The 26609-nt window shown below is 45.1% G+C and overlaps 1 protein-coding gene across 1 annotated transcript in view; it reads right to left on the bottom strand.

Annotated features, from left to right (window-relative positions):
• Positions 1 to 26609, bottom strand: part of LOC149457453 (E3 ubiquitin-protein ligase DTX4-like) — an 84246-nt gene that overhangs the window by 14544 nt on the left and 43093 nt on the right. Inside the window, exons 2-6 of the mRNA XM_089683670.1 lie at positions 21863 to 23672; positions 21715 to 21776; positions 20508 to 20660; positions 18320 to 18381; positions 10917 to 11018 (exon numbers count right to left, since the gene is read on the bottom strand). Coding sequence (XP_089539796.1) covers positions 10917 to 11018; positions 18320 to 18381; positions 20508 to 20660; positions 21715 to 21776; positions 21863 to 23672 — 2189 coding nt within the window. The remainder of the gene's footprint in view (positions 1 to 10916; positions 11019 to 18319; positions 18382 to 20507; positions 20661 to 21714; positions 21777 to 21862; positions 23673 to 26609) is intronic.

Below are 26609 nucleotides of genomic sequence, written 5' to 3'. Positions count from 1 at the left end.
TTTCCGGCGTATAAGACAACTTTTTACCCCTCGAAAATCTTCTCAAAAGTCGGGCGTCGTCTTATACGCAGGTATACGGCATGCTGACACTTGGTGTCAGGGCGGCACTTTTTAGGGGGGCCGCCACCCCCCCTTCCAACAGAAGGGACACTAAGTACAGGGGTGGGCAGGGGCTGCTGTTTCTTACCTGGCTCCGGTCCCAGTCCCACAACGATCCAGTCCAGGAAGTGCGGCTGCTCCTTCATTCAGTTTGGCTCCGCCTCCTCACCGGTGATTGGCCGCCAGAACTGTAGCTCAGGAAAGGCACACAGGCGGCCAATCACTGGCGAGGAGGTGGAGCCGAGCGGCCCCACGAAAATCGAGTGAAGGAGCGGCCGGTAAGTGTGCCGTGCAGAGGTGCTGCTGCAACCACATATGCTGGCTTCAGCAGCACCATACTGGAACAGGGGTCAGCAAGTGTAATTGGTGTCAGTGGGAGAAATAGTGCCCCATCATTGGTGTCACTGATACCAATGATGGGGCATTATTCCTCCCACTGACACCAACGATGGGGCACTTTTCCTCCCCCCCACTGACACCAACGATGGGGCACTATTCCTCCCCCCCCCACTGACAACAATGATGGGGCACTATTCCACCCCCCACTGACACCAATGATGGAACACTATTCCTTCCCCCACTGACACCAATGATGGAATACTATTCCTCCCACTGACACCAATGTTGGGACACTATTCCTCCCACTGACGCCAATGATGAGGCACGATTCCTCCCACTGACACCAAAGATGGGGCAGTATTCCCCCCACTGATACTAATGATGGGGCACTATTCCTCCCACTGATACCAATGATGGGGCACTATTCCTGCCACTGATACCAATGATGGGGCGCTATTCCTCCCACTGACACCAATGATGGGGCGCTATTCCTCCCACTGACACCAATGATGGGGTGCCATTCCTCCCACTGACACCAATGATGGGGCACGATTCGTCGCTCTGACACCAATGATGGGGCACTATTCCTCCCACTAATACCAATGATGGGGCACTATTCCTCCCACTAATACCAATGATGGGGCACTATTCCTCCCACTAATACCAATGATGGGGCACTATTCCTCCCACTGATACCAATGATGGGGCACGATTCGTCGCTCTGACACCAATGATGGGGCACTATTCCTCCCACTGACACCAATGATGGGGCACGATTCTTCCCACTGGTGTGCATTGGAAGAGGGGTAGTCTTATATGGCGAGTGTAGCCCAAACACTATATTTTAACAGGAAAAGTAGGCGGTTGTCTTATACGCCCAGTCGTCTTATACGCCGGAAAATACGGTATATAATTTTTTTTCAGCTTTCTTTTTATGGCATTTGATCAGCACTGGATTTTTACATTTTTGAATATAAATTTAAAAAAAATATTTATATGTTCTCCTAGATTGTAAGCTCGAAAGAGCAGGGCCCTCGAACCTCTCGTATATTGTTTTGTTACTGTATTGTCTCATGTACTGTCCCCCACTATATTGTACAATGCTGAGCAAACTTTTTGGCGCTATATAAAACACTGTATAATAATAATAACTAGAAAAGCTACAATTTCTGGGGAAATTGTGTGAAGTGTTCTTGCCTCCACCAGTAGTCTACAACTGGAGTGGGCGGAGTAACTGGGTGGAGTGGGCAGAGTAACTGTGTGGAGTGTTTGGAGTGAGTAAAGATAGTAAACATTACACTAACCAATTGATTGATTAAATTTAAAAAGTGCACATGGCAAGCTTGATAGAGTGAGAAATGCATTTCAACTTTTAATTATTTATATAGCACATTTAATTGCAATGTTGTTGCCCAAAGTGCTTCACAGTTACATTAAAACATACATTTATAAAAACATTAGCAGCATTATTACTAGAGATGAGCGAATTATTCAAAAATTCGGTTCGGCTGATTCGCCGAATTCGCCGATTAAATTCGCTTCGTGCCGAATATATTCGCTGCAAATTTAACTTATAAAAAGGGTGTTTATAGGCTTCAGAGAGCCTTTATATTAGTGCAGAACACTGTACCTTTAATTTAAATGCCCTTGGAGTCTGCTGGGGAAGAGAAATAATACTGTCAGTCAGTATGACATGCAGATGAGTGCCGTCGATCTTAGAATCACCGCACACTTCACTCATTTGGGCAGTCACGGGGCCAAAACCAGAGTGTGGAGCCACAGTGTGGCGGTGGAGGCAGCAGCAATGGGAGGCCATACAGCACCCTATGACAAAATGGAACCCACCAGCAGTGTGAGGAGACCTGAAAGTGGCACATGGCAGAGTGTGGCGATGGAGACAGCAGCAATGGGAGGCCGTACAGGGACCCATGACACACTCTGGACCTGGCAGCAGCATGAGGAGGCGGTACAGGGGCCCATGACAGATTACGGGCCTGGCAGCAGCATGAGGAGTCGGTACGGGGGCCCATGGCAGATTACGGGCCTGGCAGCAGCATGAGGAGGCGGTACAGGGGCCCATGGCAGAGTGGCGGAGCGTAAGCAGCTAAAATTGAAGGCCATACAAAGGCCTATGTTAAAAAGTCCCCCCAGCAGCAGCGTGGGGAGACGACTATCAAGAGTCCAATGGCAGAGTGGCGGAGCAGAAGCAGCTTCAATTGAAGGCCATACACAGGCCTAGGTTAAAAAGCGGAAGCCGTCAGCAGCGTGAGCAGACGACAGAGACACATGGCGCAGGGTGGCGGTGGATGCAGCAGCAATGGAAGGCCATACAGCACCCTATCACAAAATGGAAACCAACAAAAGTGTAAGGAGACCTGAAAGTGGCACATGGCGCAGGGTGGCGGTGGAGGCAGCAGTATTCGGAAGACATACACAGGACTAGTTTAAAAAGCGGAAGCCGTCAGCAGCGTGAGCAGACGACAGAGGCACATGGCGCAGGGTGGCGGTGGAGGCAGCAGTATTCGGAAGCCATACACAGGCCTAGGTTAAAAAGCGGAAGCCGTCAGCAGCGTGAGCAGACGACAGAGGCACATGGCGCAGGGTGGCGGTGGAGGCAGCAGTATTCGGAAGCCATACACAGGCCTAGGTTTAAAACTGGAACCCAGCAGCGTGAGCAGACGACAAAGACGCACATGGCAGAGGATGGATCTGGCAGCAGTATGAGAAGGCGGTACAGGGGCCCGTGGCACAGTGTGGTGATGGGGGCTACAGCAACTGGATGCCAGAAAGTGGCCGATAGGGCTATATACTGCATGACTACATAGGTGGTTTTTATAGTACTTTATTTTGGCCTCCCTCTCAGCAGGTGTGAAAAAGGCCACCATTTTTGAACGGTAGCGAGGGTCCAACAAGGTGGACAGCCAAAAGTCATCCCTCTGTCTGATGGTTATTATTCGGCTGTCGCTACGCAAGCAACCGAGCATGCTATGGGCCATTTGTGCCAAGGAATGCGAGGGACTCCCTGCCTCCATCTCCACAGCATACTGCCACGGTGCGTCCGGGTCCTCTGTCTCCTCCTCCTCCTCTACCAGATGCTCCTGCTCCTCCACTCCTGTCCGCTGAGTGGAAAAACCACCCATTTCACTCAATAATTCCTGAGCACCAATGTCCTCCTCTACCTCCTCCTCTTCTTCCTGTCCTGTCCCCACAGGGGTCATGTGGCGTTGAGATCTGTGCGCCACGTCTACCGCACCCTGACCAGCTATTGTTAACAGCATTTGTTCCAGGACGTGCAACAGAGGAATGACGTCGTTCATCCCATAGTCCTGCCGACTCACGAATAGCGTGGCCTCCTCAAAGGGCCTGAGCAAGCGGCAGGTGTCACGCATGAGCTGCCAATGGCTGACATCTAAGTTACACAGGGGAGTACCTTTATCCGCTTGTAACATCAGGAAATCGGTGATGGCCTTTCGCTGTTCGTAAAGGCGGTCTAACATATGTAGGGTTGAATTCCACCTTGTTGCAACGTCGCAGATCAGGCGATGCTGTGGAATTCCGTTCTGCCGCTGCAGCTCAAGGAGGGTGTGCTTTGCGGTGTAGGAATGGCTGAAATGCATGCAAAGTTTACGTGACATTTTAAGGATGTCTTGCAGTGGGATGGTGGATTTTAGGAACCGCTTGACAACCAGATTGAACACGTGAGCCATGCATGGCGCATGGCACAACCTTCCTTGACGCAGAGCAGACACCATGTTCTTTCCGTTGTCGGTCAACATGGTTCCGATTTTCAGTTTGCGCGGAGACAGCCATCTATCGATTTCTCTGTTCATTACACTCAGAAGTTCCTCCCCTGTGTGACTACGTTCGCCAAGGCATACCAGGTGCAGCACAGCGTGACACCGTTGCGCCCTGCACATGTGATATGCCGGTCGGGTAATGGGACTTGGCACGGGGGTGGCGGCTGAGGACACGGCGGAAGAAGAGGTGGTAGAGGCGGACATCTTTGCTGGACCAAGGACGTGCAAACGTGGAGGCAAAAGCGGCGTGACCTGTCCAAGTTGCTGGTGCGGCTGTGCCGGCACCACGTTCACCCAGTGGGCCGTAAATGACATGTACTGTCCCTGAATGTAGTTACAGCTCCACACGTCGGCGCTGCCGTGCACTTTGGCAGAGACCGACATGCTCAAAGACTGGCCCACCATCTCTTCTACATGTGAATGCAGGGCTGGCACTGCCTTTTTGGCGAAGAAATGCCGGCTTGGCACTCTCCACCGCGGCTCGGCACAAGCCATCATTTCTCGGAAAGGTGCTGAGTCCACCACTTGGAAAGGGAGGGACTGCCGCACCAGCAACTTGGACAGGAGGACGTTCAGCTTCTGCACCGTCGGGTGCGTGCTCGCAAACTGTTGTCTCTTGGAAACGGATTCCAAGAAAGACTGCTGACGGAATCCGTGAAGAGGAGTAGCAGGAGAAGGAGCATCTGAACGAGCGGAAGATGCCAACGAGCGACAACTCCCCTCAGCAGAGGTGTTGGAGCCTTGACTGGCTGATAGAGGGCGATTGACGTCGGGTGACGGAGCAAGTAACGGAGCGGGTGATGGAGCGGGGGCTGGGGCAGGCAGAACCGCCGTATCTTTATCACGGTTTTCCCAGGCCACCGAATGGCGACGCTGCATATGCTGACGCAACGCTGTAGTCCCAACATTGGCCCCCTGGCCACGCTTGACTTTCTGGCCACATAGTCGACATACGGCTACGTTTACTTCCTCGGGCGGTGTGACGAAAAATTGCCACACCGCCGAGTAGGAAACTTTGCCCTCGCTACTCCTCACTGGCTGACTGCTACTTCCTCCGTGCACACCGGCACCACTACTGGCCGTGGTGGTAGGCTGCAGTGGAGCTGGTGCTCTACTCCGTGGCCGTTTGGCTCCACTGACACTGCTGCGACCCTGCTGCCTCCTGGGCAACCCACCGACTGTTTTGCTCGCTGGCAAGCTGGCACCCTCTTCTCCTGATGATGCGGAAGCAATAGCCTGATGACGACGAGGGTGCCAAGTGCGATCAGCCTCATCATCATCAATTAGGGTCTCCGCATCACTACTAGCCCCCTCGGCTGCGTGTGGGTCAGGAGACAGACCTGTCTCTAGACCGGCTACCGAGCCACTCTCCTCGCCAGTACTTCTTCGCCTGGCTGCTGAAGAGGCGGATGTCTCCCCCCGTTCCTGACCGCCCTCTGTTAGCTCTTCCTCACTGTACAGTGGGGCTGAGCCCACAGAATGCGATACTTCGCTTGGTGAGGGAACACCAAAGGACAGGGGCAGGTCGAGGACACGTGATTTCAGTGGGCTTGCTCCCGGGCCATGCCAACTAACGGTTGTGTGTGACGTACCCACCGACCGTTGGCTGTAGGTGTCAGAGGTGACCTGGGAAGAGGAAGACGACCGAGTCAACCAATCGATGACGGCAGGGTTGTCGGTGGAGACACGACCGCTGGATGACACCGGGAGCACTGGCCTCTGGCTGCGACTAGTGCTGCCTCGACCCCTTCCACTGCTGCCACGTCTGCTCGCTCCTGAAACATTGCCTCCTCTGCCACTCCTCTGCGTGTTGTCTGACATACTCTTTAATTCAATAAGCACCCCAAAAATAAAACCAGATTTAACTCTTTGAACGTACAATAGTGGTTGTGAAGCAGAAAGTCAGTTTATTTAGCACAATCGGTCAATTGCAGCTTGCCGTTGGCTGTAAACTGTACGTTTATGTCACTGGAATGCACTAATCACCCAAAAAATATTACCGCCACCCGGCGTGTAAATGGATCTAACTCTTAGAACGTACAATAGTGGTTGTGAAGCAGAAAGTCAGTTTATTTAGCACAATCGGTCAATTGCAGCTTGCCGTTGGCTGGAAACTGTACGTTTATGTCACTGGAATGCACTAATCACCCAAAAAATATTACCGCCACCCGGCGTGTAAATGGATCTAACTCTTTGAACGTACAATGGTGGTTGTGAAGCAGAAAGTCAGTTTATTTAGCACAAACGGTCAATTGCAGCTTGCCGTTGGCTGGAAACTGTACGTTTATGTCACTGGAATGCACTAATCACCCAAAAAATATTACCGCCACCCGGCGTGTAAATAGATCTAACTCTTTGAACGTACAATGGTGGTTGTGAAGCAGAAAGTCAGTTTATTGTACACAATCGGTCAATTGCAGCTTGCCGTTGGCTGGAAACTGTACGTTTCTGTCACTGGAATGCACTAATCACCCAAAAAATATTACCGCCACCCGGCGTGTAAATGGATCTAACTCTTTGAACGTACAATGGTGGTTGTGAAGCAGAAAGTCAGTTTATTGTACACAATCGGTCAATTGCAGCTTGCCGTTGGCTGGAAACTGTACGTTTCTGTCACTGGAATGCACTAATCATCCAAAAAATATTACCACCAGCCGGCGTGTAAATGGATTTAACTCTTTGAACGTACAATAGTGGTTGTGAAGCAGAAAGTCAGTTTATTTAGCACAATCGGTCAATTGCAGCTTGCCGTTGGCTGGAAACTGTACGTTTCTGTCACTGGAATGCACTAATCACCCAAAAAATATTACCGCCAGCCGGCGTGTAAATGGATCTAACTCTTTGAACGTACAATGGTGGTTGTGAAGCAGAAAGTCAGTTTATTGTACACAATCAGTCAATTGCAGCTTGCCGTTGGCTGGAAACTGTACGTTTCTGTCACTGGAATGCACTAATCACCCAAAAAATATTACCGCCACCCGGCGTGTAAATGGATCTAACTCTTTGAACGTACAATAGTGGTCACTTTAAATTTTCGATTCTTTGATAGCTGTGGCCCTGAGTAACGATTCTGTGTCCCTGAGTAACGATTCTGTGTCCCTGAGTAACGATTCTGTGTCCCTGAGTAACGATTCTGTGTCCCTGAGTAACGATTCTGTGTCCCTGAGTAACAATTCTGTGTCCCTGAGTAACAATTCTGTGTCCCTGAGTAACGATTCTGTGGCCCTAAAGTCTCAGTGGCCCTAACTCTGTCCCTTAATACAGACAGGTCTGTCTCTCTTGAATGACCGGAGGCTAATGGAGAATTCTAAGATGGCCGCGATTTATAGCTCCACCATCACACAGTGCTGGCTGGCTGCTGATTGGCTAATGCGATCACATGTCATGATTCATGACTCATGAATGCATTATGGGTCAGCGCGCCTTGTCTGCGCGCCTTCCCAGAGATCCCCGCCCCATCTTCTCTGTCCATTTTCTCCTGTCGCCACACATGTCGCCGCCATTTTTGGGAAAATTCGATTCGTGCATCCAAAGTTTGCTAATCTTCGGATTCGTCGCTTATCGAATTTTTCCAAATCTTCGGAACGAATTCCACTTCGTCATGTTCGATTCGCTCATCTCTAATTATCACCCCAAATACTCTCTACTGTAGAAAACTTATTTCCAAACCTTTAACCAGAAGCCGGCTTAACTGTCACTAATTCAAAATTAGATTTCAAATAGGGCAGAGAAGAGCGGTTAAAAACAAACTGCTCCAAATTGCTCACTTCACTGGCGTCTTCAAATGGTCGTAGTTTTAAAAACTATAAATCCTACAGCGAAGAGCTTTATATTGTGAGAACCACAAGACCCAGACCTACATTTTGATGCATAGTATGTCTCTGAAATATTAAAAATGAAGTTTTAATGAATGTCAATAGACGGCGTGAGTTGCAAACAAATTGTCATATTGTGAAAACTATCAGGACTATGGCTTAGCCGTGGACATTTTTAGTGGCAGCAGGGATAGCTGAACGTTTTGATATAAGTTTTGTGTAGGTGGGCTTGAAAATGAGGGAGTGATGGCATTTTAGAAATCATGTCCTGCTTTTTCAACTCACACTCTAGCTTTTGTCAGCTCCCACTCTAGTTTTGAACATTCCGCCATTCATTCCGATGGGATCAATTTCACCACAAGAACGCCGATATTTCGTTAACCATTTGGCGAAACGTTCCACAAAGTAATAGTACATCAATCGGGAACAAATCGCACGTTTGGGTATATTACTTGTCTATGTAGTGTAAAAACTGTGGGAGGAGTTAGGGTGGTAAATTTGGCTATAATAATAAGAATATATATGTGAGATAACAGTAAGTGGTCTTGCCATGCAAGAACACTTAATTACTTTCTGCTATAAAACATAGCCAATAAAAAAAATTACAAAATCAAATTCCTTCATAAATTTAGGCCAATATGTATTTTGCTACATATTTTTGGTAAAACAAATCCCAATAAGCATGCATTGATTGTTTTGCGTGAAAGTTATAGCGTCTACAAACTATGGTATATAAACTGGAATTTTTTTTTTTTTTTTTTAATACTAGTAATGGTGGCGATTAGCAACTTATAGCAGGACTGCAATAGTATGGCAGGCAATCCGATACCAACTGACACTTTTGACACTTTGTGGAAACCAGTGACATTAATACAGTGATCATTGCTAAAAATATACACTGTCACTGTACTAATGACCCTGGCTGGGAAGGGGTTAAACATCTAGGGTGATCAAAGGGTTAAATGTGTGCCTAACCAGTGTTTACGTGTGTACTGTGCATTGCTTCCACTAAGGGATGTGCCAGTTTTTATTCCTGCTTTGCAGGGAAACAAAAACTGGCAAATTCCCGCTAACTGGACAGCGCTCTGTATTGTTTACATTGACAGTGCTCTGCCCTGTCCGTTCTGGTGGTTAATCATTGGCCAGCACCAGTTGATCAGCTTGTGCTGTGACTAATCACAGCACAGCCAGTGCACTCCCTACCCAGAACTGCCAGATCACGTATTAGATACGTGATCCAGCACAGGGAGGTGATCGGCAAGCAATTAAAAAGCTGAACTCCCAGGGATACAGCTAAATGCAAAAATGAAACATACATGGGAACTGTTTTACCAGTCAAATAATTTGTAGTTGTTTATGCAATCTTTAGAATGACACATCTCTGCCTCATAGCACAGCCCTTTTAGTAGAGAAGAAGACCAGATTTTTCTCTGCTGCAGTTATGTAACACTTACAGTTCTTGTCCCTCCACAGCCTGTGACTGGATGTTAAAAATAGATTGATGAGCTCATCTCTCTGTTACTCTACTCTCTCCTACTATTAGGAAGTTCCTTGTTAGTACATAAGCACTGCAGTGCAATTGATTGGCTCCTTGCGCTGCTTTTCCCTCTCTCAATTTGAGCCCTGCTGTTCAAAAATTAAAAAATTGTAAACCAAATGCCATGTTAGGTACTTACACTGCTTGCATTTAAAATAATACATTTAATAATGTATTTATGCACGTAGAGCTGCATAATCCTTGTCTTTAATATCTGCCTGGAGTTCCATTTTAACCTCCCTGGCGGTATGATTATTTCAGATTTTTGGTGCTGAAAGCGGTACCATTATTTTGCATGGAAATATGTATTTTTTTTATTGTAGGCTGTAATTTTTAGGAAAAACTCACTGAAATCTGTCCGAACAAGAGTCTAGTAAACATCCCGGGTATGATAAAATTTGAAACACAAAATCATAAATTATAATTTAATAAATAATCATAAAAATAATATAAAAATAATAAAAAATTTAATTCAATAATATAATCAAACCAAAAACACTGAAATGTGAAATAGAGCGCCAAGTTCGCACATTGCTGAGCTCAGTCGCAAAATCGTTTTCAGTTTCTGATGACGAATTTCCCCCACGAATCATTATCACTCAATTCTGTAAGTGGTTCTGATTTACTATCGCTGTTCTCTAGCTGATCTAAACCGCTTTTGACCTAAAGGGACACTTTTTGGACGCCATGGACATTTCTCAGTTTCCAGGCAGAAAGAACAGACAAAATGCAGGCAGGGCGCAGGACAAAGCACTAGGGACAATATGTATGTGAAATAGGTTGAAACAGCAATGTTTTACTGTGTAAAATGAAAAAAAAAAAATGACATTTTTTAAAATTTTTAAATTTCCCGCCGCCGCCGGCGGCGGCGCCCGTACGTCCCGACGTCACAGGGACAGGACACAGAAGCCGGATGCCGGCATCGGCCGCAGGAGATGGCCGGGGACGCTGCAGGGGACACATCGTGGGAGCGCAGGGTAAGGTAAGTGAAGAACACATGCCGGAGCAGTGCCGCATGGTATTCCCGAGTGTAGCTCGGGGTTACCGCTTTTGGTACTGAAATGTTACCCCGAGCTACACTCGGGAATACCGCCAGGGAGGTTAAGCAAGCAGGCACCTTTTTAAATTTTACTAGGCTAACCTTAGCTGCTCTACATAAAAAAAGCCCATTTAGAGAGCCAACTTTCTAAAGCTTGTATTACACACACCACTGATTGAGTTTGGGGAGAGACTTGTCCCCATTGTCCCTGGCCTCCTGCTCTGTAGTACTGAGATTTGCCTCTAAATGTGGTTGCACTTTTTAGATTAAATATATGTTGATTTCTTTACCTTGTATAGAGGTGCCAGGCAGCGAACGTGATAGGCATGACTGCAGCGGTATAATCTGCCCACTTCTCCATCTGTCATTGGCTGATTGCACATAGCGCAATCCTAAGTAAAAAGATAAAAGATACATTATAGTGGCAATAAAAATACACAATAAAAGTGAAAACTGAGAAGTTGAATCTTATAGTGTCGCTCCAAGCCTGAGCATAGTATGCTTCCCTGCTGGTGCTCAGAAGTAGAAGAGCCAGCATCAGGTTTACCCACGTCTAGAGGTGCCGGTACAGAGAGTTTAAATCACCGCTCACCCAACCTGATCCATGTGAATGTAAGTAACAGCCTCAGCCAGCGCTGCTCCTCTAACCACAACATCTGATGTATTTCACCCCACCCATTGAGGCATAGTCATAGAGCTTCTATGACAAAGCCTGATGAGCGGGGCTAAACGTGTCAGGGGATGCGGTCAGTGGAGCAACACTGGCTGAGGCTGTTACTTACACTCACATTGATTGGGTTGGATGAGGGGCATTTTAAACTCTCTATACTGGTACCCCTGAAAAAAAGAGAAGAGTTAAATATTCCTGCCATTGTAGCAATGCCACAGATTATCCTAGGTGGACTTCATGGAGCTACAACCAATGCCCATCCACATTTATAATGGTCCTGGTCATGCCTTCAGCAATTTGTTCTTTGTTAATTAGGCATTATTAGTATGCCTTATCAGTTTGTAATTCTCTGTTCATTGTGTAACTGCTCCATCTAGTGGCTGTTTGTATACACTGCATCTTTTCACAGTAGAAGTTTGACCCATTTCAGCTTCCATAGCTTGTAGCCTATGAACTCTGATTACATCATCAGCCCTGCTCATAGCAGCCATTTCCTCATCACAGACTCCATTCCTGTGGTAACCACGCTGCTGGTAGGATCCAACCCTCACATTCAGGTTCACAATAGCATCGTCGGTACGTCTACACACGTCTATATCTTATGCATCTGTGTTTTATGTAACCTACATGTCTTACATGTGTTTATATGTGCATTGCCTTACTGTAATGTATAATATGCTTTGTCACATGGCAGACAGTGTTACTAAGCGCCTTATTTTCTGTTCCTCAGTTTCACCTCTTATATCTTTGCAATAAAGACAAAGTTGGACGTTGCTTCTTTGTCAACTCATTGCCGAGAAAGGTTTAGCTGTCTGTCAAGCTATGTACCTTCACACATAAGGAGGACAGAACAGTGAAACGACGGCTTCTTACAAGCTGGATACGAGGACTGCGACTCCTGAAGTCCTGACTGCAGTGAAACGACGGCTTCTTACAAGCTGGATACGAGGACTGCGACTCCTGAAGTCCTGACTGCAGTGAAACGACGGCTTCTTACAAGCTGGATAGGAGGAACTACGCAGCATCGCCACCTGCAGCGGTTGCAAGTGTGCTAACCAGTTCACAGCACCATCATGTCAGCAAGGGAATCCGGACAGTTCGAGACAAGGTCTTGCATCTCAGTTAACTCCAGAGGCTCAGGGAGATCTTTGAGCAGCTCCACCGTCGCCATTGCCCGCGCGAAGGCCGAGGCCGCCAAAACCCGCGCGACATTTGCCGAACAAGAAAGACAATTAAAAATAGAGAAAGCATGCACGGAAGCAGCTCTAGAAAAGCTAACTGTGGAAAAAGAAGCTGCAGCTGCTGTAGCAGAAGCAGAGGCTTTAGAGGAAGCAGCAAACTTCACAAGCGATAGACTCAGCTACATAAGTAGGCCCGAACCCAGTCTTCACAATAACTCGCAACGCACTTCAGATTAGGTACTGCAACATGCTAAGTCAGAAGACGGCCTAAATCCAGGTCCAAGAGCGACATCAACCCCTGCTAAGGAGCTCCAACAGACTCCAGTCATACAACAAGCGACCTCAGTTATCCAAAGACCCTGCATGGAACAAGTCGACGGTTCCATAGGACATCAACCCTCAATGCAACCTGCATTCAAACCCACAAATGATCGCAGTATGGTCAAACCCTTTAAGGAAGAACAAGTAGATGGTGCCTATTACAGCAACAATCTGTCAAACAGAGATACAGGTATGTCAGATTTTCTAAAATTCTTTGCCCGATGTGAGTTAATAACCAAGGGACTCTCCAAGTTTAATGACAGACCTGAAAGCTATAGGTCATGGCGATCATCATTCAGGAATAATATCAGAGTACTGGATCTGTCTGCATGTGAAGAAGTAGATCTTCTTGTCAAGTGGCTAGGAAATGAGTCGACAGAGCATGCAAGGCGGATTAGAGACATTAATATTAACTACCCAATCAGAGGGTTAAACATGATATGGGAGAGACTTGAGGAGTGTTACGGCTCACCAGAAGTGATAGAGAACGCACTTTTCAAAAGAATTGAGGATTTCCCTAAGATCCAAAACAAAGATTCCCAGAAGCTAAGAGAACTGAGTGATCTGTTAACAGAGCTACAAGTTGCCAAAACTGAAGGAGACTTACAAGGTCTAGCATTCTTAGATACTGCACGTGGTGTAAACCCCATAGTACAAAAATTACCGTACAACCTGCAAGAGAAGTGGATTGCTCAAGGCTCCAGGTACAAGCAACAGTACGATGTCTCGTTCCCTCCATTCTCTTTCTTTATGGACTTCGTGCACCAACAAGCAAAAACTAGGAATGATCCCAGCTTTAACTTCTCGATGTTTGACACCGCTTACAGACTGGTACAAATCACATGCCCCTGATCTCATGCCACTACTCCAGCAATTGTACGCCTATTGCTTGGAAGAGGGAAGTCTGCCCCCTTCCATGTTGCAAGCTCATATTGTCCTAATCCCGAAACCTGGGGAAGATGCCACACAATGCTCCGCTAATCGACCCATATCTCTCCTTTAATTTTGATTTAAAAATACTCACTAAAAAATCCCTGCTACCAGATTGATAAAGATCCTCCGGTCTTTAGTGAATGCAGACCAAACCGGTTTCATGCGGGGTAAGTTAACGGATGTCAATATCCGTAGGGTCTTTGCTCATCTACAGATTTCTTCCAAGGACCAGGGTACTTGTAGCACTAGACCTAGAAAAGGCTTTTGACGTCGTACCTTGGCCTTACATGGAAGTTGTGCTTGAAGAATTTGGCTTCAGCCCCATCTTCCGTAAATGGACCACCATCCCATACCAATGACCAGTGGCCCAAATCAAGCTTGGTGGGGCTTTATCCTCTTATTTTCCAATTGAATGAGGAACTAGATAAGGATGTCCCCTCTCTCCGGCCCTATTTGCCCTCATGGTGCAACCTATATCCTATAGTCCTCTGGTGCAGTTTTGGGTGTCTGGGCCGGATCCATAGAGGAGAAGCTTGCCCTTTATGCCAATGAAATCAGTCTTGTCCTCCGGGATCCAGGCCCTTCACCCAGTGAAGCGCTAGACCTACTTTCCTATTTTGGTAGCATGACCATGTTAAAAGTCAACTGGGACAAGTCCCTCATTCTTCCAGTGGATCCAGATGCTGTTAAGGTAGCAGATCTGTCACCCTCTCTGCTGTGGATGGATACAATTAAGTATTTAGGGGTGCACATCTCAGCCAGGATACAAGATTTTTGCAAACTCAATCTTTCTCCTCGCCTACAATTCTCCAAAACTAAAGGCTTGGAGTAACTTATCCTTGTCACCGATAGGCAGAATAAACCTGCTTAAAATGATGCTGCTTCCCCTACTGCTGTATGTTTTCTCTCCTGTATAGATATCAAAATCAGTTTTCAAACATTTTAATTTGCACATCAGCAATTTCCTCTGGGGCTCTTGCTCACCTCGGTTCTGGCTATCCCTGCTCCAGAGACCCTGGAAGCCAAGGCGGCCTAGCCTGCCCAAACTTCTTTTTATATTTTATAACTGTAATGCACTTGCATGCCCATAATTGGCTTATTTCGGACGCCTCCAACCCTGTGGTTGCTATGGAGGCTGCCTATGTGGGATCCTATGAAACTCTGAGGAGTTCTTTCTTCAGAGGTCTTAAAGCTCCACATCCTCTTACGAAATCTATGAAAAAAGGTAGTCAGAGCATGGACTCACATCACCCCTCCTGTGGGGAACCGTTCCACATGGTATTCCTCTGATAACCCTTTGTGGCTAAACTCCACTCTACCTGAATTTATCTCCATACCTACTCCCTCCTTTTGGGTTACAAATGCCATCCATTATTAGGCCCATATCTGTGAGAGTGGCGTATTGCAGACCTCTGATAATCTCAAACAAAAATTTGCATTGTGCAATTCTCACTTCTTCTGGTTCCTCCAGTTGCGCTATGCCTATGTAGCACAGATTGGGAGCTCTCCTTTAACCATACAACAGTTCAACATGGAGTCGCTGCTCCAGGAGGAATCCCTTAAGAAACCATGTATAAGGCCTTACAGCCAACTGTGCACCATTGACTAGACAGTCTGTGATCTTTTTGGGTGGCGGGGTGGACGACAAGGATTGGGAGGATATATGGGAATATCCATTCTCTCAATAGCTGTCCTCCAGGGATCACCTGATCCAGTTTAAAATACTCCATAAGTTTCATTTCACACCCCATAGGCGCCACAAGATTTATCCGGACTGCCCACCATATTGTTGGCGTTGCTGAGCACATTCGGCTGATTATCTCCATATGATTAGATCGTGCCCCTCCCTACAACTATTTTCAAAAAGTGCCCTACATTTTATCACATATCTGACCACTATCCCTATCTCCCAACAGGTGGACATCTGTATATTTGGGTTGGTAGAGGCCTTGGCTCCCACCAGAGCAGATTGCATTGGGATTTGGGTTTACTATTCTATGCTCGAAAATCCATCATACTCAAATAGAGAGTCTCAATGGTCCCCACTCTGAACACTTTGGAAGTCGCTGGTAAACTCTGGTATACCTTATTATAAAGAAAACTATTTGAACAGAAGGTGCCCCAAAAATTTAACAAAGCATGGAGTCTGACACTACCACTGGTTGGAGTCTGACACTACCACTGTGGGGAAAGGTGACCCTGTAGATATCCCACCATATCTTTCTGTACAGATCTGGTTTCAACCATATTCCAGCTCTACACGTTAACTACCTCATGCAATTTGACCAGGTGTCATGCTAATTTGTAGTATATAGACATCTGTATGCAAGGAGCTGGAGGGTGGCCAACAATCCCAATGATGTGTCTCCTTTCTTTTTTAGCATTTTTAATGTGGGTGAACGTCTACATTACTGTCTTTGCGTAGCAATCACAGGGTAGTTTAGTTTACTTGTGTGTTTTTGTTTTTTTGTTTTGTACTCTCTTTTGATCTGGGTATGCCCAGAGGCTCTGTTTTGTGCTCTTTGAAATATAAAATAATAAAACGAATTTAAAGAAAAAAAATGACTTTGAATATACTTCAGAGGTTAACTGCAAAGAAAGTAACATTTTGGCTCTGAGTAGATTCTTGCAATCTGCATCACATGCTAGTTTTTTATATTCTAGGGTATCTTCATTGCTTGGATAGCCCAACCTGGATTCCCTGTTCATGCCTGACATCCATGGCCATTACAAAACTGACCAATGGTCAAATTTCCCCAACATACACTCCACAAATGTAGTACAAACAGATAACATCTACACCTCCTCTCTTGGCCAACTGATACACTCCCACGGCTTCAACTACCACCTCTACGCCGATGACATGCAAATCTACCTCTCCACCCCTCGCCTCACCCCTACAGTCTCCGCCCGAATCACCTGCCTACTGAATGACATATCAGACTGGATGTCACTCCACTTCCTCAAACTAAACCTTTCCAAAACCGAGCTCCTAGTTCTAGTTTTCCCCCCAGCCCGCGACCCCCCCCCCAACCTCTCCATCATGACCAATAATGCCACCATCAGTCCCACCCGCAAGCCAAAGTTCTAGGTGTCACTCTAGACTCCAATCTGTCCTTCCAGCCCCATGTCTAATCGCTGGCAAACTCATGCAGGCTCCACCTCCGCAACATCTCCAAAATACGTTCGTTCCTAACCCCAGCCACTACTACTACAACTCCCTCCTCACCGGCTTACCTCATCACAGACTATCCCCGCTTCAGTCTATCCTGAACTCTGCGGCCAGACTCATCCACCTTACCAACCGCTCCGTATCCGCCACCCCCTTCTGTCATTCCCTCCACTGGCTTCCGATTGCCCAACGCATAAAATTAAAACTACTAACATTGACGTACAAAGCTATTCATAATACTGCCCCAAACTACCTCACCGACCTGATATCCAAATACCACCTAACACGTACTCTTCGCTCCTCACAAGACCTCCTACTCTCTAGCTCCCTGGTCTCCTCCTCCCATGCCCGACTCCAGGACTTCTCCAGGTCTTCCCCCATCCTCTAGAACTCACTACCCCAATCCATCAGACTGCTCACATTTAGGCGCACCCTGAAAACCCATCTCTTCAGGGAAGCCTACCCTGCCCTCACCTAACTGCCGATCTCCTCCACTCCTCCTACCACTCCATCCCCCACAGCCATTTCCTCCTGTACCACTATCCCCTCCCTCCTAGATTGTAAGCTCCAAGGAGCAGGGCCCTCGAACCCCTCGTGTATTGTTTTGTTACTGTATTGTCTCATGTGCTGTCTCCCACTATAATATAATATTGTGAGCAGATCCAACCAATACAACAGCCTTTCTCAACCTTTTTTCCGCAAAGAATTCTTGAAATACATTTCAGATATCAGGGAACTCCTGCCAAAATGAATTCACCTGGGGTCAGTGGGAACAATGCTTATATTGGTGGTCAGCGGTAAGCATGCCCCCATTACATTGGTGGTCAGAATGCCACCCTTACATAAAGCTAAAAAGGTAATGAAATCCTGCCGCTAGCACTTCAAGGTGGTGTTGCACCCCAGAACTATGTATCCACCATCATTTGGGAGGTCAATCAGCCACAGCTCAAGGAACACTTAGCAAATCTCTGGAGCAACACTAGGGTTCCACCGAACCCTGGTTGAGAATGGCCGCACACAGGCTGCCTACAGAAAATTAGAAGAGCTGGGCAGATGCAAGAGCAATCACCCTGTACTAGGAGACAGAGCAACAGTGACTGGTCTTCATTACAGGAAGCTCCTGCAAAATGTTTCACACTGAAAACACATCAAGATTCAAGCAAGAATACACATCTTTAGGCAATATTTGCTTATCCCAGAATTCAGCTCTAAGCATAAGAAGAGTTTGTGATAGCTCCTACTCTTGGTTCTCATCTGAGCACATCAATGGTAGTAGAGTCAGGGCTGAAATTTTTGTAACATCCCCTATAAGGATTCAGCAAGTGATGCAAACACAGATGCCCAACAAGAATTGAAACATCAGCAGTGGGAAAACATAAATGATTAAAAGTACATGATTAGATAATACATTGATACCTCTGACAAGGGAGTCTTCACTTTTTGCAGGAATTGTTTGATCATCTCCTCTGGCTTTTTACCTGTTGAAAAGGCAGAGGTCAGTGTTTTAAGATGGGAGAGGAAAACACAAATAATAACCACCAATGCACAAAAATGAAAAGCCCCAAAATTTGGCAGAGGAATTAGAAATGACACTGCACTTCCTCTGGTGTCCATCCTGTGGCAGTAATTGACCATATAGCGTAACTCCCAGTATCGTAAGGTTACCGGCTTAGGGCCTCTCCGTAAAATCCCCCTGTAAGATGCATGCACTGTATGTATAAAGGAGTAATACAGCATATACAATTTTGTTAAAAATATTGTACCATGAGGATGTACAGTCAGGTCCATAAATATTGGGACATTGACACAATACTAAAATTTTTGACTCTATACACCACCACAATGGATTGAACAAGATGTGCTTTAACTGCAGACTGTCAGCTTTAATTTGAGGGTATTTACATCCAAATCAGGTGAGCGGTGTAGGAATTACAACAGTTTGTCTACCACTTGTTAAGGGACCAAAAGTAATGGGACAATTGGCTTCTCAGCTGTTCCATGGCCAGGTATGTGTTATTTCCCCATTATCCCAATTACAATGAGCAGATAAAAGGTCCAGAGTTAATTTCAAGTGTGCTATTTGCATTTGGAATCTGTTGCTGTCAACTCTCAAGATGAGATCCAAAGAGCTGTCACTATCAGTGAAGCAAGCCATCATTAGGCTGAAAAAACAAAACAAACCCATCAGAGAGATAGCAAAAACATTTGGCGTGGCCAAAACAACTGTTTGGAACATTCTTAAAAAGAAGGAACGCACTGGTGAGCTCAGCAACACCACAAGACCCGGAAGACCACGGAAAACAACTGTGGTGGATGACCGAAGAATTCTTTCCCTGGTGAAGAAAACACCCTACAGTTGGCCAGATCAGGAACACTCTCCAGGAGGTAGGTGTATGTGTGTCAAAGTCAACAATCAAGAGAAGACTTCACCAGAGTGAATACAGAGGGTTCACCACAAGATGTAAACCATTGGTGAGCCTCAAAAACAGGAAGGCCAGATTAGAGTTTGCCAAACGACATCTAAAAAAGCCTTCACAGTTCTGGAACAACATCCTATGGACAGATGAGACTGAGATCAACTTGTACCAGAGTGATGGGAAGGGAAGAGAAGAGTATGGAGAAGGAAAGGAACTGCTCATGATCCTAAGCATACCACCTCATCAGTGAAGCATGGTGGTGGTAGTGTCATGGCGTGGGCATGTATGGCTACCAGTGGAACTGGTTCTCTTGTATTTATTGATGATGTGACTGCTGACAAAAGCAGCAGGATGAATTCTGAAGTGTTTCGGGCAATATTATCTGCTCATATTCAGCCAAATGCTTCAGAACTCATTGGACGCACCTTCACAGTGCAGATGGACAATGAACCAAAGCATACTGCAAAAGCAACCAAAGAGTTTTTTAAGGGAAAGAAGTGGAATGTTATGCAATGGCCAAGTCAATCACCTGATCTGAATCCGATTGAGCATGCATTTCACTTGCTGAAGACAAAACTTCAGACAGTTGCAGTAGAGGCCTGGCAGAGCATCACCAGGGATGAAACCCAGCGTCTGGTGATGTCTATGCGGTCCAGACTTCAGGCTGTAATTGACTGCAAAGGATTTGCAATCAAGTATTAATAAGTGAAAGTTTGATTTATGATTATTATGCTGTCCCATTACTTTTGGTCCCTTAACAAGTGGGAGGCACATATGCAAACTGGTGTAATTCCTACACCGTTCACCTGATTTGGATGTAAATACCCTCAAATTAAAGCTGACAGTCTGCAGTTAAAGCACATCTTGTTCATTTCATTTCAAATCCATTGTGGTGGTGTATAGAGCCAAAAAATTTAGAATTGTGTCGATGTCCCAATATTTATGGACCTGACTGTATGTGTGCACCCACCAGTCAAGAATCAACTTGTGATTCTCAACCTGCCTGTTGCCTAATTTAAGCAAAGGACTAGACTAAAAGACTATCACTATTGCAAGGTGTGCTGGGGAAGATCCTTATTTCCTCAGGACTGTCCTATAGGAAAGCTTACTGCAAGTTTTTCAAATAATTAAATAAATATCTTGAAAATAGTAACTATGAAAAATGACACAAAAAAAGGAAGACATACTCTTTTTGTTGCTTATCTTCCGACTGCTCCCTTGGATTCCAGGTACTGGTCGGATGTCCCTTTTCTTTACTGGTGGTGGTTGAAATATTGGGGTAGCAGGAATAGAAAGACAAACGGGAAGCCCTGCTGCACTCATTAGAAGTCCACTAATACCTAAGAAACAAACAGATTAGTTTGGGTTAGTTGAGGGCATCAGATCAAATCTCAACCGTGACCTCTCATGGTGAAGTTAAGGCAGGCTTCCATCATAAACAATCATTTTGTAGAACCCCTCTGCTTTCTAATTTGTTTTTCAGAATTAGTGTCCCCATTAAAGCCATCCAAAGCCACTAAAAGAGAAAGTGCCTGAGCTCTCAAAGTGCAGTAGTTGCTCGGCTATAGTTTATTAGTCTCAAGTTTTTGGACAACAGTATTCTTCAGAAGATACTGTATGAATGCAGGCAAATCTGATATTTCAAAAGGGCTGTTTTTGCTTTTTATAGTAACCAAAGGGTCCTCCAATACTATTTTGGTGTTTTGTAGATGATTGGTATTAAACCTGACAGTTTCTAACTTCCTGGATCTGCACACTTGCTGTGCCCATTAGGTGTTTCCACTCTGTTGGATGTGTACCTATTTTTTATTATGCAGAATGTAACAGAAGGTGCTGAAAGACAAAAGGGTGGGTTATAACACCCAAAACTCCCAAGTGAACAGAATCTGGAATTGTGGTAGAGAGTAGGGATGCACTGATACTAGTTTGAGTATGAGTACCAGTACGTTTTCTCAAGTGCTAGCCGATACCAATTACCGATACCTATATTTAGTGTCATGTACAAGTATTTTTTAGACTAATGAAAAATGATTACTGGTTCTCTATAATTATGAAGATGTTTATAAATGAATCATTTAGTATCGGTTATAGTATTGGAGGATTGGCACAAGTATAAGTACTTGTGCAAATGCTTAGTATTGGCACCAATACCGATATTGGTGCAATGCTAGTAGAGAGATCTTCCTACTGGAGTATGAGACATATAAGGAGCCAGGGGGTGATCTGATATGTCTGCTAAGCATATTCGGGACACAAATGGAGTTGGTACATTCTTTTTAAATGCTTGTACCCATAAGACTGTGTCTGCCAACTCTAGTTTACAAGTGTTTAATGATTTTAGCTGTATGTGCACCATAGGTCAGCCAGTATACAGTATAGCATAGTAATTTTTACCTGCTAGGGCTGGTGGGATCATTCCTGAGCCTTCTATGTTACTGAGAGGCACTGGAGGCACCCTGTAAAGCGCAAAAAAAAAAAAAAATTTTTAAAGGCATTTTGTATGCAATGTGTATCAAACAACACAATAAGCTTCAGAACTTACCTAGTGACACCTTTACTCTTTTGACATCGTTGGCTGTCATGATGCTGAGTTTTGGCTGGTCTGCTGTCCATTTGTCGCCCTGGCCAGCTTGCAGATTTCACACTCTGCACTAGAAGACACTGTGGGCAAGCGCAGGGTGGAGGGCTCCTGCTTCCTCTAAGTGAAGCTGAACGGGACAGGTTTCTGCCACCTAAATTAGGCTTTGCATGGCTGATTCTATGGTGAGGGCTAGCTGAACTTGGCTTGGAGTCAGTGGACGTGGACCTTGATTGAGACCTAAGTAGTTCAGGCCTACTATCTTCAGGTCTGGAATTGGATCTTACATATCCTGGCCTACAAGCTACATTTCTACAGTCTGTTTTGACTGGGGAAGGCCTGATCTCATCATACCTAGAGGCAGACCTAGATAGTGCAGGTCTAAAGTCAGCTGGTCTAACATCACATGCAGAAAATTCATACTTAGAGTCAGACCTTACTAATTCAGGTTTAGGCTCACCAGGTCTAGAATTTGACCTCACAAATCCAGATGTGTATTCATTATGCCCAGAACTTGATCTGAGAAATACAGGCCTACTTTCTGAAGGCCTAGATTCTGACCTGTGTATCACAGCTTGGTGTTCTTCTGGTCTCGAGTTAGCCCTACTTAATGCTGGCCTGTAGTCACCAGGCCTGGATTCTGATCTTGCTAGCTCAGGTCTTGAGTCTCTGCATCTTGAATCTGACCTTGTTAGCCCAGATCTTGAATTTGACCGCCTAGAGTTAGACCTTGCTAATGCAGGGCTAGATTTATAAATATTACAGTCATGTTGTACAGGGGCCCATTGTGGGCTGATATCCGAGTCAAGCAACATTGAGTTTGGACTCCCTGATTCAGCACTAGACTCATCGGAAGTGGTTTCACAGTAAGAAGAAGGTCCATAATTTGGCAGAATCACATTAGCATCAAAATTAATAAGTTCTTGGCTGCTTTCTTCTAGGTCTCGGTTGTAGTTTACTAATCCGTCATTAGAATTTACAAATCCATGATTAGAATGTATAGGACCAGCACTGTAATTCACTGCTCCAGAATTAAAGTTCACTGATATCTGATTGGCATTCAAAAGCTCATGGCTCGAATTTTGCAACATGAGGCTAGGATCAACCATCCCATACCTGGAGCACAATGGCTCTTGTCTAGAGTTTATTGTCGTCTGGTGATTGTTCATGGGTACACGATTGAAGCTGACTAAAAAATGGTTTGAGTTCATTGGTCCTTGATTTGAGTTTGGCAATTCTCTGTTGACATTCATAAGACCTTGATTGGCATTCACCAGACCTTGGTTTATTATTTCTTGATTGGTGCTTAGGGTTCTTCTTCTGGAGTTTATTAATCCATGATTAGCATTAACTAGCTCTTGGTTAAAATTTACTAGTCCACGGCTTGTGCCAGCAGGTTGTTGTTGAGCTGTTAAGGACTTACGTTTGTAATCTGAACAGGCATTAAGATATTGGGGTAATGCAACGTGGTATGCTGGAGGACAATTTATGCCAGCTTTTGGGTAAGGCATCTGGGCTCGAGCTCTAACCCTAATCCTCCTCTGAGAAGGAAATTCTATTTGGGTCATGGTCTGAAAGCAGATATGAGATCCACTGCAGGGTTCCCCAAGGCGCACACCCGTTTGCTGCCTCTCCAGAGCATCCTGGATCAAGATAGACAGTCTTGTTTCAAAAGGGACCCACTGACGTGGAAGCTCCTCCCATTCCCACACTATGCCCCTACCAGGAGCACTTGAAAGTGGGAAATTCACCCTCCTGACTGGATACAGGGTACCTGTGTAAAGAAATAATAGAAAAGGTTAGAAGGAGTCACCAAAACAACAAACTGGTGCAAATATTATCATTAGACATAGGGATGAAAAGGAGCCAAAGAAACAGCAAGGATAAAAAAACATATTGACCTATTCCCATGTATCTTATGCAGGCCATAGACGGCTCGAAAACCGGGCGTTTTTTCGTCCGATAAAAGAAAAATCGGTCGTTCGTTAAACCGGCGTTTCCACCAACGATTACGAAAATCAGCTGACCAAGTCATAAAGTTCACCCCATATAACAGGCAAAACTTCTGTTCTTTCCAGGTCACGGCTCATGCGCATATTTTTTTCTGTAAAAACGATCATACGATTTGTCCATCATTGACGCGAAAATCGGTCATTTTCCAGGAATTTTCCGACATGACCGATAATCCAAAAATGGAAAAAAAAAAAGCAAAAACAGGTCGACGAATTAACCCACTAACAGTGTGAAAATCGGCCGATTTTCGAACCGTCTATGGCCAACATAACTCTTTGCATACTTTTGTATCTAACATTTTCATACTAGTATGCGCTTCTATTGTGGTGTCACTGCCTAATAACAGCACCCAATAAGGACATAGTCTATATATGCAATACTGGGTTGTAGACATCACTTGAAGTGGGGAACCTTGCCTCATATGCCCTGGCAGTCTTAAAGTGAATTTATGCTTTGCCCATGAAAGGCTTTTGGCTCTATTTCATAATGAATACATAAAAAGAAAACATTAAAGGGAATGTATAATGTTTTTGTATACGAATTTCTTCATTTATTATGTCCAGGTATTATTATTATTTTTTTACATGTATTTATACAGCGCTGACAATTTATGCATCGCTTTACACACAGTATATATTGTACATTCACTTCAACCCATATATATATATATATATATATATATATATATATATATATATATATATTACAGTTTAAGAAAGTGTGGAAACTTTTTGAAGAACTCTCATAAAAGTGATCCAAAGCCTTTAACGTTTCCCTTTAAAAACACAATTACCCTAGTACCAAAGGAATATTGGAGGAACCCTCCTGCATACATTCTTATAATGCCTGGTATTAAGGGCTTTTTGAACTGAGGTTCATAAAATAATCCTCCAGCCGACTACAGTGGACCCTGGTACAGATCCTATTGGATATTCTTTACATGTCAACCAGGTTTCCATCAAACGATATAAGTGCTCTTTGACAGTCCACTTGCTGAACGCATTCCAGCTCTCTGAAAGCAAATGACCCCCCCCATTTCAGACCAGTGGTTTTTCAAGATGAAAGAGATAAGGTCAATGGAAGAGCTGACAGTGACCTTACATAACAGAGAGGCTAGATTTCATGATATATGGCTTCTATCGATGGCGTTTACCTGTTCTGTCCATTACACGTCTATTCTGCATCTGACACCAACAACACGTTAGCTTTATTGAGTAGTAATTGTTTGTTTATCACCTTTAGACCTGCAGATGGTGCTTTCAGGCATGGGGGCTGGTGAAGGCTGTTTGCTTATATTTTTCTCTATACTTTCACATTATAGTAATCCCTCCCCCACATCCTTCCCCCTACCCTCTCCCCCTTTTTTTCCTTCTTTCCTTTCCATAGCACCTGAATTTTCATTTCATCACAAGACTTTCCCCCCTTTTCACGCCTTTGGGAGTTTCTCTTTCAAACCTTTTCCTTTAAAGTGGTTTGACAATAGTAAAACTGAGGAAACATGTAAGAGGGGTATTGCGATTAGCTGATGTTGGTTCCAAAAGTTCTGTCTTTGCTAGAACACTGTCCTTCCTGCTGAGGCCAAACCCTCCACCATCCTGTGCCCTGTCCATGCCAGACATTCCCAGTCATTGATTTTTATATACCCAAAGAAGGAATATCCACACATCAATAGAGTTGCTGCATTTTATTGGTGGTACTTGGAAAATGGCATAATAGTCACATCATGCCAAGATGCTATCCGGGGTCACTTAACAGTATATTGTTAATAACATTTAGTGGATGGTCCGCAGTAATCACATGTGAAAACATCAGGCAGCACGTTAAGTAAGCCAACTTCCCTCTGACATTCTCTCCCTTAACCTAGAGTAATTAGCACTCACTGGAATGGGATTTCTGCAGTCACCTCCTCTATAGGTACAACTCTCCTGGGCCCTCCAGGGGAGTAGCCTCATTCCAGGGAACTCTTGCCCTGGCCTAAAAGGCCTTTTGCAACCTGCCCTAGCCTCCACCTCCATAAGGGTCAGAAAGTTTACAGCTGGCTCTCCTAGGTGCAGGTCTACTTCCCCCAGGCTTTCCAGCCCTGTTCAGGGCCTCCACATGCTGGTTACATCTGTATAGGTGTGGAGTGTTTGGCTCCCATGCTCCATCTGCACTAAGGCTCTTCCCAACCTAGCTTATCCATGGCACTGACTTATCCATGGCATCACTACAGGAGGACTCTAACTAAAAGGGGTCTAGCACCTGATGACACTATCTTCTTCTAGAACAGAGAAGCCTAGGGGCAGACTAGCCAACTACACCTGCCTACACACGGTGACAACCAAAACATATTCTTATGTTTCTTTGTTGTATGATACACAGCCTCAATAGTCTTTCCAAGGGACATCTTATACTAACATTTTCCGATGTGTGCATATGTTTCTCCAATCTTTTCAGGTTAGCTGTGACAGGCTTTATGGTCACTCTTTTGATTAACTTACAAGACAATACATGACCACCTGTATGTCAGGTATACTTTGGGATAGATTTACTAAAACTAGTCCATGGTAGCCAATCAGCTTCTAACTTCAGCTTGTTCAATTAAGCTTTGGCAATAAAACCTGGATGCTGATCGATTTCTCTACAAAGCTGCACAAGTTTTAGTAAATATCCCCTTTTGTGTTTTTATAGGTGTATTTGCTGTAATGATATCTAACTG

This window comes from Staurois parvus, unplaced genomic scaffold (genome assembly GCF_062004578.1).
Source record: "Staurois parvus isolate SC_StPar_1 unplaced genomic scaffold, SC_StPar_1.0 ptg000320l, whole genome shotgun sequence".
In the NCBI taxonomy this organism is placed as follows: Eukaryota; Metazoa; Chordata; class Amphibia; order Anura; family Ranidae; genus Staurois; species Staurois parvus.
Note: the sequence above shows the minus strand (reverse complement) of the source record. Positions and strands in the feature narration are given on the sequence as shown.